Source organism: Sinocyclocheilus anshuiensis, unplaced genomic scaffold, assembly GCF_001515605.1.
Source record: "Sinocyclocheilus anshuiensis isolate Anshui unplaced genomic scaffold, SAMN03320099.WGS_v1.1 scaffold583, whole genome shotgun sequence".
NCBI lineage: Eukaryota > Metazoa > Chordata > Actinopteri > Cypriniformes > Cyprinidae > Sinocyclocheilus > Sinocyclocheilus anshuiensis.
Genome location: NW_015551025.1, coordinates 1,440 through 14,552, shown reverse-complemented (window position 1 = coordinate 14,552; position 13,113 = coordinate 1,440). Strand labels below are relative to the sequence as shown.

Genomic DNA, 13,113 nt, shown 5'->3' with positions numbered 1-13,113 from the left:
AGAACTTCTTATATTAAAAACAATCAAGCCCTGCTCATATTTAAAAAGTAATGTGAAAGTAACGCAAAAGTAACGTAACACGTTACTTTCCATAAATAGTAACTAAGTAACATAATTAGTTACTTTTTTATGGAGTAATGCAATATTGTAATGCATTACTTTTAAAAGTAACTTTCCCCAACACTGCTAGTCATTCCGAACTAAACTTCAAGTCTCTCTCTTCGATCTTCTCGTGTCTCTTACCGGTTCGTGGTTCTGGAAACTCTTGAGCATCTAGTCATGTATCAAAAGTTGTATGTTCAATGTAAAAGTAATACTGAAGTCTTTACATGTCGTAAGATAAAGCCTATGAATTATTCTAATTTGCGCTTGTATGACCAGAGAGAGAGAGAGAGAGAGAGAGAGAGAGAGAGAGATGGCGGAGTGTTACGAAGCACACAAAAGTAGTACCGGCATATATGATATGATATTTTGCAATTGTTTTACAGCATTAATTTACATTTATTTCGTTGCTAAATGGTGCGATTGGCCAATCAGAATCAAGTATTCTAGGGAGTGTAATGAAAATAATTAAATACCCTTTCACTATAACAGCAAATTATCCTAAGATTTTGCATTTCATTTGCACATAAAAGCTAATCCTAAATCATCTTAGGAAGCCTTTTTTGTTGTTGTTGTGAAAGCGTACCTAATACCAAAAAATGGTATCTAGATGTGGGCAGTGTGAGTGTTTTTACATTTGGAGCTGTCACCTCATGGTAGACCTGGGTCATATTGTCTTCCTAGTCCCCTGTGTCTCATGTTGATTCTGTCTTTATTACTGTGTCTATCAATAAAATAGACAACCTACAGTTTCCATCAGTTCAGTGAACATCACAAGTTAAATTTATTTAATGTTTTTAAGATGCGATTCGCTGGATTCCGAACACCAAAATCTTTCATGGCCTTTGTGATGAGAAGATGGAAAATCTTACTGGTGCTGAATGTGTTTACGGTGGCCGGCTTCATCACTTTTTGGGGCAAGTGCAATTTACGCACAACCAAAGTTGTGGGTCAACAGGCAGCAGCTGCTGATGTGAGAGGACAGACACATCTGAATGGATCTGCTCAGGAGACCAGCATCACTCATGATGTGCTCTTAAAGAGACTGGTATCATTGGAAGATGTGGTGTACAGACAACTGAATGGTAACTTATTATTGCAGCAACCCCAAAAAGTAGAAATTCTAAAAAAATATGTAAAGAGTGACCATAGTATTATTCACAAAAATGCCCTTTCACAGAACAAAATAGCCATTTAATTGAGTGATTTGTGTTGAATAGGTTTGTCCAAGTCTCTTGGACTCATTGAAGGTTTTGGAGGCCGAGGTAGAGGAGGTCTACCAGCAACACTTATGCCAGAGGAAGAAAAGGAGGCCAAATACCTGAGGGAGAAATATGGCTACAATGCATTTCTGAGTGACAAAATCTCTCTGGATAGATCTATTCCAGATTATCGACCCAGCAAGTGAGTGTCACTGGCCTTTTTTATTTTTACCCTGAAAATATCTATACAGAAATCTATAGTTTTTGCTCTTGGTGTAATATGGAACGAGTTAACTGAAAGCATAGTTTTGTGTATTTTTTTCATATTTGTCATTTATTCACTAAAATTCATTGCAATAGTTTAGCTAGAATGTCTAGAACCATTTTCTCAAGAGATTTTCCTTACACCAAGATTAAATAGGAGAGGAAAGTGACATTTACTGTTTCTAAGTTCAGTAAACAAGGTTCTATAAATAAGCTTCATATTTGAGGCCCACTAGGCTCTGTAATTGTTACAGGGAAAATGTGCAAATAAACAAAGCAAGAAGTGGCTTTCCTTCTGTTAGGAAGTGAAAGGTTTCACACCCTTGAGTAGCAAAAATTCTAGGCGGTGGTTTGTTTCAAAGCTATAAGATGTTCTGTGTGTATCCACGTATGTGTGTTTTTATAGATGCAAAAAGGCCTTTTATTCCCGTGACCTGCCACAGATCTCCATCATCTTCATCTTTGTAAATGAGGCTTTGTCTGTCATCCTGCGTTCAGTCCATTCAGCTGTCAACCACACACCAGCTCATCTCCTAAAGGAAATCATCTTGGTGGATGACAACAGCGATGACGGTGAGAAACAAGATAATTTTGTCTCTAAATTACATGGTACAAAATCATATTTAGATATGCATTAAACTTATAAATATGATCTTTCCTAGTGGACTTGAACATACTATTAGATGGGTGGGTTCTTTTGCCTTGGACCAGTAAGAAACCACTAAATACTCATCCCAAACCCCCAGCAACCGCATACCAATGCACTAAACCCCACTCAGAACACCTTAGAAACCACAGAGCAAATATAAAATGCTAAAATCTCGTTTTATAAACCATTCTGGCCGGGTTTAATCCATTGTGTTGTATTTGAGCGGGAGTGTCAACACTGATAACCTGGAGTAGTTTGCCAAGCATTCTTTGCTCACGTTGCGCATGGCCATGCTTGTCTATTGTATCAAAGGGTGTGCTCAGGCCTTCCCAGAGAGACAGTTCAATTTCCATCACATTGTTCGCATGAGCCAGTGGCGGAGGGCCAACCGTCCATCAGCGCAGGGGGAAAAGCCTGCATTTGCTAAAATGAGGGGGCAGGCGAGCAGCACACCCATTTCTGTCCTCGTAATGTCAATGATTCACGGTTTGTCACTCAGAATGCAGATGACAGTGTTTAACATGGGGATAGGGAACACTTTCCAAAAACGTGTTTTCCAGGGGGATGGTGTAGATCCCCGTAGCACACATCAAAGGCACGGAAGAGTTTTGGCGTAGGAGACACATTCCCTCTGGTCTGGTTTAAACAGAGCGACGAGCACTCATGCACCATAAAATGAGATTTCCCCCTCTTTACCGTTTATGTGTGTGTGTGTTTATGCATGACAGTACAACTGAAAGGGCCACTGGAGGAGTATGTCAACAAGCGCTACCCGGGTCTTATCAAAATAGTGCGCAATCAGAAGAGAGAGGGCCTCATCCGTGCCCGCATCGAGGGTTGGAAAGTGGCCACTGGGGAGGTGACTGGCTTCTTTGATGCCCATGTTGAGTTCACGCCTGCATGGTGAGAATCTAGCACTTGCTACACTACGCTGCTGGTTTTATAGATGGTCGCACTCAAACCTCGACTCCTCAGACCTTGTTTACACCTGGTATTAACATCCGTCTTGGGTGATCTAAACTGAACTGTTCAGCCGAGAGATAGCTGTTTACAATCAGTAGTAACTCTCAGATATGTCTCTTGTGACTCTTGTAATTGGATTTCAAGTGGAGGGTCTCTAAATATGTGATTTCATGCATTAATCACTACGTCAATTGTAAAGTGTGTTTATAAAGTCAAAATAAGAAAGAAAAATCGGGGTTTATCTCAAATATATTTACTAATGAATTTTAATCCAAAATCTAAAACTTTTTTTTCACATATTGGAAAAGTATAAAACCTAACCAGCCTAATACGGTTTACTGGTCTTAACTGGATTAAACTGGTTTTAGCTGGTTTAAGATGGTCTCACATCCTGCCAGGATGGTCTAGCTAAATTTCCAGCCTTACAAAACAGGTGTTTAGCTGGTTTACAACCATCTGAAAATGATTCAGACCTATCTAAAACAGGTTTGAGAATAGCTAAGACTAATATCTTAAAACCATCTCATATTAGGCTGGTTAAGATGTTTTTCAGGGCTCGACAATAAGGACTGCCCAACAGCCCGGGGCCAGTGTGAAAGATGTTCGATCGGGCCACTGCACACAAGGAGCCACGTCTCAGGCAACGTGCGAGCCTCGTATTGCATTTCTTTCCACGTCTTCTTGCACTTGAACAGACAAATACATACAAACGAATGTAGAGTATCCTCGAAAACAGTCGATTATGTCTTAACTGAACTTAAACAATTGAGAAAGAAATCGGATGTGTATCATTATATTGGATCCATGCATTGTCTCTTAAAGTGACCGCACCTAATTTACCAGCTGCTGTCATTGTCCTTATTGTTAATCCAGAAAAAAAGAGAGAGATAGAGAAGGCGGTCGCACACCGGACTAGAAGCGTAGCGCAGCCCAGCTTCGTCATGTTGTACTTGTTTTTGACGAATTGTTCTAGACGCGGCGCGGCGCAGCGCTACGCTTCTCATCCGGTGTGCGACCGCTTAGAGAAATTCAATCACTGCTCTTGACTAAATAACTTTTGCACAAGGATTAATCTATACTTAATTTATATTCTGAAGAATATGCGATGTTATTTTACATTTGATTATTAATTTCTGTACCTGAACACATACAAACCTAAAACCCTAAAGCACCTAAAGCAGTTATCTTTGTTCTGTTTTTTTTATTTGTGCTGTTTCTTGTAATTTGTTCATTGTTCTTATTTACCGACTGTTACTTGTCTTTAATAATGTTTGAAATTGAAATTGGAATCGAGAATTGTAAAATTTAACTGGTATTGTGGTATCATATAAGCCCATTTATTAGAATACAAGATAACATGGGTCAAAAACAATGATAACAACCACAATTACATTTTTTTGTGGCAGGGCAAGTAAAAATAGGAACCAGTAGAAAAAATCCTTAGACTTGAGCCCAGTTTTTTTTTTTCACATGCGTTTTTGGCCCTGTTGACACCAGGTATTGAGATGCATTTTCAGTGATCTGATCACAAGTGGTCAGCCGAGGTGCATTATTGTGTACACCTGTGCTGTGTTCGTAATCGCCCCCTATGACCTCATCCACTATTCCCTACAGTAGTCCACTAATATAGTCTAGTTGAAGGAGTGACTGAAAACAAGTGAGTGAATTTGTACACTGAGTGCACCGGAAGGGCGGCTGCTTTTGCATAGTTTGTGCTTGACGTTTTAATAAAGATTTGAAACTTAGCAAACTGACAGCTCCAGAATTAATAAAAAGATTTATCTTGAACATTTTCATGGAAACTAGCATGTATAAACTTTAATTAAATATTTAAAAATCAATTAAAAAGAAATGTATACTTGTATGATATTACTCTGTACCCATATTGGACAAGCGGTTTGGAAAATAGATGAATGGATGATTCAGCTGCAGGTGCCATCTTCTGGCAAGATGCGGGAATTTATTCAGCATGACCCTCACAGTGCTTTAAGGTTATTCTCTAGCTGTTGAGTGTACATCGGTTGTACACTCGTTATTGCAGTGCATAACATCCACTATGGTTTTCGGACTCCACTACAAATGGCTGTCCCCTCAAATAGTGCCCTATTTAAGGGTTTGGGGGCGATTTCAGAAACAGCCCTGGTCTTAACAGCGCTTTAAGTGTGTCTTCTGTGACTACTTGAAGACTACATCATGTGTGCCCAATCCTGTTCCTGGAGATCTGCCTACCTGCAGACTTCAGTTCCAGCCTTGCTCCACACACCTGCCTGTAATTGTCAAGTGCTCCTGAAGATCTTAATTAGCTGCTTCAGTTGTGTTTAATCAGGGTTGGAGCTGAATTTTGCAGGATGGCAGATCTACAGGAACAGGATTGGGCACCCCATCTCTACATCATTATCGTGGATGCACTGAATGCAACACACAAATACAATTGAACTCACTGGAGCCATTCGGCTGCTTACGAGTGTGTGGGAAAGAAAGCGAATGGAAAGCATATGAATGGTAATGCAATTGTAATCCATGTGTTTTTGCATGGCATAGTGAAGTTGGAATCAATTTTTTGGGGTGTTTCTCAAAACAAGCCCAAAGCGAGTCTTTTGTGGCTGTTCGAATGCATTCGACCACATGAACGTCTACACTACGAAAGCAACCCTTGTGGACCCTGTTCACAGCTGCATTTAGTGTTGTGTTCTCATGTGCAAACCAAACAGATATGAATACCATGTGTAAACAGTTTCAGTTCATGTTTCCTCTGTAGGTCCATCTAATTGGCTGATGTGAGGTGAGAAACTAGCCAACACATTCACAAGCCAGGATTAGATTTAGCTCCACAGCAGAGCTGAAGAAGTGTTATTAGCACTGTGCAATACAGCTTTGCTTATAATGATCTACCCTCTACATCCCCTTGTCAGGGCTGAGCCAGTTCTGTCTAGAATCAAGGAGAACCACAAGAAGATCATACTGCCCTCCATAGATAACATTAAAGACAAGACGTTTGAGCTGGAACGCTATGAAAACTCAGGCCACGGCTATAACTGGGAGCTCTGGTGTATGTATATCAGCCCACTGAAACAGTGGTGGGATGAAGGAGACACTTCTGCACCTATCAGGTAGGATCCTACTGAACTTTCATCCATTCTGAATGCGATTCTGGGTTTCATATTTTTCATTTACTTTGGGTTAGTAATTCATCTTGGGTAGCCAAGATTTCACACTCTACACGTGAACTTTAACATAAGCCACAAATATTTACATATTTACAAGGTTAATAACATTGATTGGACAAGTACAGCACACAAAGAGACCCTCTTTATAGCAGGACTTGATTGTCACATTATATATCTGCTCTGGTTGTCTTAAATCGTCTGAAACATACTAAAAAGAATAGGAGGGAAATACACAGGAGTATTTTTAAGTGTTTCACTCAAAGGCTGAAGCTAAACAGAGTTCACTGAAAGTTTATGCAACTGTACAAAGTATATTCATATTTAATGACGTTGGCATTGTTTGGTTTGTGATTGGTTTCGTGTTGCTAAACAACTCGCCATAATATTCTAGCACAGCATTGTTTCACTCTGTGTACCTTTGGCACTGCTGTTCAACACTGCACTATAACATAATCCACGGTTATGAAAGAACCACTAGAAAAACTAAGAAAACACTCAAATTTAAATGTATGAAATATTTAAATGTTGCTTAATGCAAAGTGGTCTTAATATAGTGTAAACAGTGCTTAGAATGTTCTCTCAAGCACAAACTTTCCAAAAGGGACTCACAATAAAGAATTTATGTGGAACAATAAATGTACATATACCATATCAACCAAAAATCTATTTTTAGTAAAACAAAATGTAAAGTAATAAATAAAATAATAACTATGTGTGTGTGTGTGTGTGTGTGTGTGTGTGTGTGTGTAATACAATTTCAGTATAAAAAAACATACATAAAATAAAAAAATAAAATGCATTTAGTTAGTTAAAAGATATATTTTACACTGCCACTACTTTCAATATATTACATTATTTTCAGTTATTTATACTTATTTTTCCAATATTGACATTCATTATGTCTTCATTAATTATTCAGTATATCACAGAAGCAGTACTGAAAATGTAAAATCTGTATTTTAGGACGCCTGCAATGATAGGCTGCTCTTTTGTGGTAAACCGGGAATACTTTGGGGAGTTGGGCCTACTGGACGCAGGGATGGACGTGTATGGAGGCGAAAATATAGAGCTGGGAATCAGGGTTAGTATGCCACCCACATCCCTCTGCTAAAGTAGAGCATTCATAACTGAGCCTCCCTACGCTCAGTGCACAGAACCTTCATTTGAAATGAATTTTAAGTTTTTTTTCGTCTAAAATTACACCAGAACTGAAGTTTGATAGGTGTATGTGTATTTTCAAATCCCAGGTTTGGCTGTGTGGGGGAAGCATGGAAGTTCTGCCTTGTTCCAGAGTGGCCCATATTGCTAGAACAAAAAAGCCCTACCACAGTAACATCGCCTTTCACACTAGACGCAATGCACTTCGGGTGGCAGAAGTCTGGATGGACCAATACAAATCTAATGTCTATTTGGCATGGAACCTACCAATGAAGGTAAGCACTTGATATATTTGCAATGTTATAATAATAATTAGTATACTACTTTGTAAATTCACTTCCTTTGTCCATACAGAACCATGGCATTGACTATGGAGACATATCCCAGAGAGTAGCACTCAGGAAAAGACTCCAGTGCAAAAGCTTTGAGTGGTACCTTGATAATATCTATCCAGAAATGAGGAGATACAACAACACTCTCTTTTATGGAGAGGTGAGTGCCACATGAAATGACTAAAGGTGCGGTCACAGATTCCCCCTCACAGATTTCACAACCGGTTCAAGTTGGTCAGATGGATTCGCCGTGTTGACCAGCAGAAAGCTGCTTGGTTTGAAAGTGACTTCAAAATTTCACTAATGTGACCGGCACATTAACACTGGGTCTCTGATTAACACTCTTGCCACTTAAATAGAAGTTTTTTTTTTTAGAAGAACATTATTCGGTTAATTATTGTCAAATGGTTAGTTCACCCAAAAATCATTGACTCACCCTCATGTCATTCCAAACCTGTCTTGACTTTCTTCCATGAAACAAAAACAAATTTTGAAAAAGGTCCTGCACACTAGTGAATGGAGACTAGGGCTGTCAAGCTCCAAAAAGTTACAAAAATCACTGTAAAAGTGTCACATAAGTGGTCGGTATGACTCTTTCCAAGTCTTCTGAAACCAATAGTATAGTGTGAGGAGTCAACCAAATTTAAAGTCATTATTTGGCTAAAATCTTAACAATCATCTTACTGCAGCTCTCAAGTTTTGTATGCGTTCATTCAAAAATATTGTCAAGTCATGCAATGATTTCATTTTAGTGACCATTGTGACACCAAAACCTATGGTGTTAAGAGCCAACAAATTTCAATCTGTTCTTCACACAAAGCTATTGTATGGCATCAGAAGTCATATGACCCACTTTTGTGAGACTTTTAGGATGCCTTTTTATCATTTTGGGAGCTTAACAGCTCCAGTATTTTACCATTCACTTTGTATTATTTAACCATCACATTGTATTGAAAAGAACACTGAAAACATTCCTCCCAATTTGTATTTCACAGAAGAAGCATTTACATTTATGCATTTAGCATACGCTTTTATCCAAAGCAAAAACAAAAGAGGAATGAAGCCAATCTGTCAAGGAGTCAACAATATTCATAATACACAAAGAAAGTGATGTATTGTGAGGGTGTGTAAATGATGACAGAATTTTAATTTTTGTGCAAAAAAAAAAAGCTTTTAGCAAAACAGGTTACATATTAAGATAACTTATTAAACAACAAAAAGCAGGCCAAACTATCAGCTCTTTAACTCTTTTTATTATGTTCTAGATTCGCAATACCAATGTGACCCATCTGTGTTTGGACCAGGGCATAAAGGAAAACCACACAGCAACTCTGCACCCCTGCCATGGCTGGGGCCCTCAGGTAGAGCGGCACTCCTCACAGCTATACATCTCCACAGACCTAACCTCCACTAAACCTCCACTTACTGTGCACACAGGAAATAGGTTACATCTAGAGGGAGTCTCTTCATGACACAGTTCTCCGCATTCTGTTCATCAGTTGCAACTAAGCAATGAAATGACAAGATGGCGCAAAATAAGAAAGAAATTATATTTTCTAGTTTTGAATTCAACCTGGAGACCATAACTTCTAGATCTAGTCTCGACCAGTTTACATATCTGCACTGGAGCTTGACCCAGCTAATAATTATAATAAATTAATAGTCATTATGGAAGTAGCCATTACTGCCAAAAACTATCTGGCAAACATCATCAGCTTAGGGTGCCAAAATGCCCCTGAATGACTCAGTGACCCAGTTACCAAATCACTGAATTAAATACATTCACATTATCCCCTCTGTGGTCTATTTTGTAGCTGGGTCGCTACACTAAGGAGGGTTATCTTTTCCTGGGTCCTCTGGGAAGCACTGGCGAAGATACTCGGTGTGTGGTGGACGATAAAATCAGCAGCTACCCACAGCTCCTGAATTGTGAGAAAGTCTCTAGTGTACCCCAGAAAACTTGGCACTTTGCACAGGTGATTGGATCACTTTTTATATAGAGCATTTTGTAAAAATTGTCCTTTTGCCTTTGATCACTAAAATGATTCTTTTTATTTTTGTTCCCTGAAGAATGAAGCAATCATCAACCGAGCTACAGGACGCTGTCTCGATGTAGTGCCGGCTAATGTCTACTTCGGCTATGCTCTGATCCTGCGTTCCTGCACTGGCCAGAAGTGGACCGTCAAGAATTTGATGAAACAGGACTAATAGGAGTGAGTCAGTGAACTTAGAAAGTTGGGAAACCTTCATAAACTGTTTAGGAACTTGAAAATGGATCCAGTTTTGTTGAACTCAAGGGGTGCTGATCATGTTTGCGTTTTTTGGGCTTTTGGTCTTACTACAGTCCACAATACAAAAAAATAAAAAGACATTTGAAGCACCACATACAGTAAGTCATCAGATTTACTAGACAACAGTTCTCTGAGGAACATTGGATCCCATAAGTTCCTGCAAGAACTGTTAAAGGGGTCCTATTATGCTTTTTCACTTTTTTAATTTTAGTCCGTGTGTAGTGTGTATGTTTGGGCATAAACAATTTACAAGAAACATTTAAAAATTGTTTACAATTTACAGAAAGTTACAAATCTCAAAGTCCACTTCAAAGGGAGATATTTCATTTTTTTAAAAATCCCTTTTCTAGAACTACAACGAACGGCTCGTTTGGACTACAGCGTTTGTTTTCCGGGCTTTGTGATATCACAAAGCGGCTCATTGGAATATCATTACAAAGAATTCCCGCCTACAGAAATTCGAATGGTTGAGGGGTGGGGAGGGGCGAGGTTGTGGTTAGAAGCTTGGTTGAGTGAGTGCATCAGACGAGACGATGAAGAAGAAGTGCTGCTGCAGAGTTAGTGGTTTTTCGGAAGGCGGACCTTCATCAAAGCCGGAACTAATCGAGCCGTTTGTGCCAGCCTGGGGAGAAAGGTATTTTAATAATGTAAATTATGTGAAAAATAATGCGTTTTTCGAACCACCAAGCATGAGAGCATGTTCTAGTACACCCCCAAAACATAATCAAGACTTTGTAAAAGAGCATAATAGGACCCCTTTAAAACCATCAATGGTTCCTCCAGTAATGAAAGGTTTTGAAGCACATAAACTGTATGTTGAAGTTCCTTAGGTTTGCAATATTTGAGGTTCAACCATAAGAGCAACCATGTGACTCAAGTCTTGAGTGCTGAAACCAAAATGACAATTAAACATTGTAGATGATCAACTGCTGTATTGCAAATATTCTATACATCACTGTATGCATAATTTTTGTCAATTCCTAAATTAAATCCATGCAAATTTAGTGCTTATCCTGGAAAACAGGTTCCGGTGTTCATAACGGCTTTATTTAGACTTAATTTTTAGTAATATTGAGTTGCACTATCTGTATTTCTCCTTCCATTCTCTTGTTTTAAGTTCTCACTGTTAGCAGCTATGGATCTCAGTGCGTTTTCTGTTTAAATTAGCTCTCTGCTCTGGAAATATGTTATTTATTGCATATTTTTTTTCTACAGTAGCCCTTCACTATAGAATGACATTATGATATGTGTGCAGTTTAACAGTAACTATGGTAACTGAGCTCTTACTATATCTGCTGTTGAATGGATCCTGTAGTAGTCATACTGTTACTTTGAACCACACTCTAAAGCAACAAGGCCAGCATGATGTAGGCGAAAGGAATATGGGAAAATGATCATCAGGGATTGTCGACCGAGTTATATAAGGACACGTTACATGAGTCAGAAACTGCACATGTAACTACAGTCTCCTCAGATGTTGTTGCACCCATACCGTCTTCCATTTAGACTAGGACTGATTTGAATAAAACGATGAACTGCAGCGTTGTAGTGCTTGGAGTCCTAAATCTAAAAAATAATTTAAATGCCCTATATAAGTACCTCACTTGTTACTTTACCTTAGGAACTCACGGCAGCAACAAAGCGGCGTATCTAAAGATCAAAGCAAGTAACTCTCCACAAAAATATTTAGGTTGTCATTTGAAGATTAGTTGCAAACACAATGTTCCTTTGACAGGAGGGTGATGGGCTACCAAGAGGCTGATCTGATGTGTCAAAAAGCTCCAGCTGAGCTTTCTCACACACCAATCCTTCCTTCAGCAATGGTAAGGCTGTTCTAACTTAAAAGGACATCAACTGTGCATACTAATCGACCCTCTGAGAACCTCCCACCACTGAGCCAAACCTCCTGCTGTGATGTTTCAGGCTCTGTGTGACTGACAACTCGCAGTCATGTGAGCCGCGCCACATGTTTGAGGGCTGTTAAATATTCAACCGCTGTTTATTATGCATTTACAACTCAAATTGGGGCAAATATTCTTTTTCATCTCTCCATATTAAACAACTCTGGCAGCTGTATAGACAGCTCTGTTGTATAGGCCTATTGGCTTATGGATTTTCTTTGTTGTAGAGGCTTTCACATTTTATAGGCTTGTTTCATTTTATGGTAAGCTGTGAAGCAGTGAGTAATTGTACTGTAGTGGTTCATAGCTCTCGAATACACATCATGACTTTGTAGTTCATAACACAAGAGTAAATAATTAAAATAGATGATACGCCCCCATAGTTCATCACCATTGATATTGATCATCATGATTCATTACTGGCTCATTAACTTAGTGATTCACCCTCAGAGCTTACAGACATGGCTGATGTGTGACTGTGAATAAGTGTAGAATGGCATTATATTTAGGCTAAAAACCATTACTTGCAGTTTTTCTTTGTGCTCTGCACCTCACCACCCAAAAATGGTTGTACAGTCTAACTGAAATGGGACTTTGTTTTAAAGGGGTCATATGATGCAATTTCAAGTTTTCCTTTCTCTTTGGAGTGTTACAAGCTGTTCGTGCATAGATAAGATCCCTAAAGTTGCAAAGACTAAAGTCTCAAACTAGGGATGCACCGATACCACTTTTTCCAGTACTCGCCCGATACCGATACTTTTATTTTTGGTACTTGCCGATACCGAGTACCGATACTGATATTTTTATTGCATTTGTAAATTTTTTAAATATTGGGTACAGAAACCAAAAGGGTATGTATAATGTTAGTTGGTTAACTTCATTTATCAAATAGATACAGTCAAACCAAAATTTATTCAGACACCTTCAACATTTCTCACATTATCACAGTTTATTCGCTATAGTTTAGAAAATGGTAATAAAATATGACAAGAACTCAAAGTTAAACTGTGTCAGAACAAATTCATCTTGATAATGTCAGATAATTTTGATAGAAAGGTATGTAATAGATTACAATCAACCAAAA

General features: G+C 38.7%; 1 protein-coding gene across 1 annotated transcript in view; it reads left to right on the top strand.

Moving 5' to 3' along the window:
* LOC107661102 (polypeptide N-acetylgalactosaminyltransferase 17) overlaps positions 1–10,312 on the top strand; it is a 12,094-nt gene extending 1,782 nt beyond the window's left edge. Inside the window, exons 2-12 of the mRNA XM_016450562.1 lie at positions 905–1,187; positions 1,323–1,506; positions 1,975–2,141; positions 2,946–3,120; positions 6,093–6,290; positions 7,311–7,428; positions 7,595–7,780; positions 7,860–7,997; positions 9,103–9,198; positions 9,652–9,813; positions 9,908–10,312. Of these exons, the coding sequence (XP_016306048.1) occupies positions 905–1,187; positions 1,323–1,506; positions 1,975–2,141; positions 2,946–3,120; positions 6,093–6,290; positions 7,311–7,428; positions 7,595–7,780; positions 7,860–7,997; positions 9,103–9,198; positions 9,652–9,813; positions 9,908–10,045 (1,845 nt within the window). The 3' untranslated portion in view covers positions 10,046–10,312. The remainder of the gene's footprint in view (positions 1–904; positions 1,188–1,322; positions 1,507–1,974; positions 2,142–2,945; positions 3,121–6,092; positions 6,291–7,310; positions 7,429–7,594; positions 7,781–7,859; positions 7,998–9,102; positions 9,199–9,651; positions 9,814–9,907) is intronic.
* Positions 10,313–13,113: the final 2,801 nt, after the last annotated feature.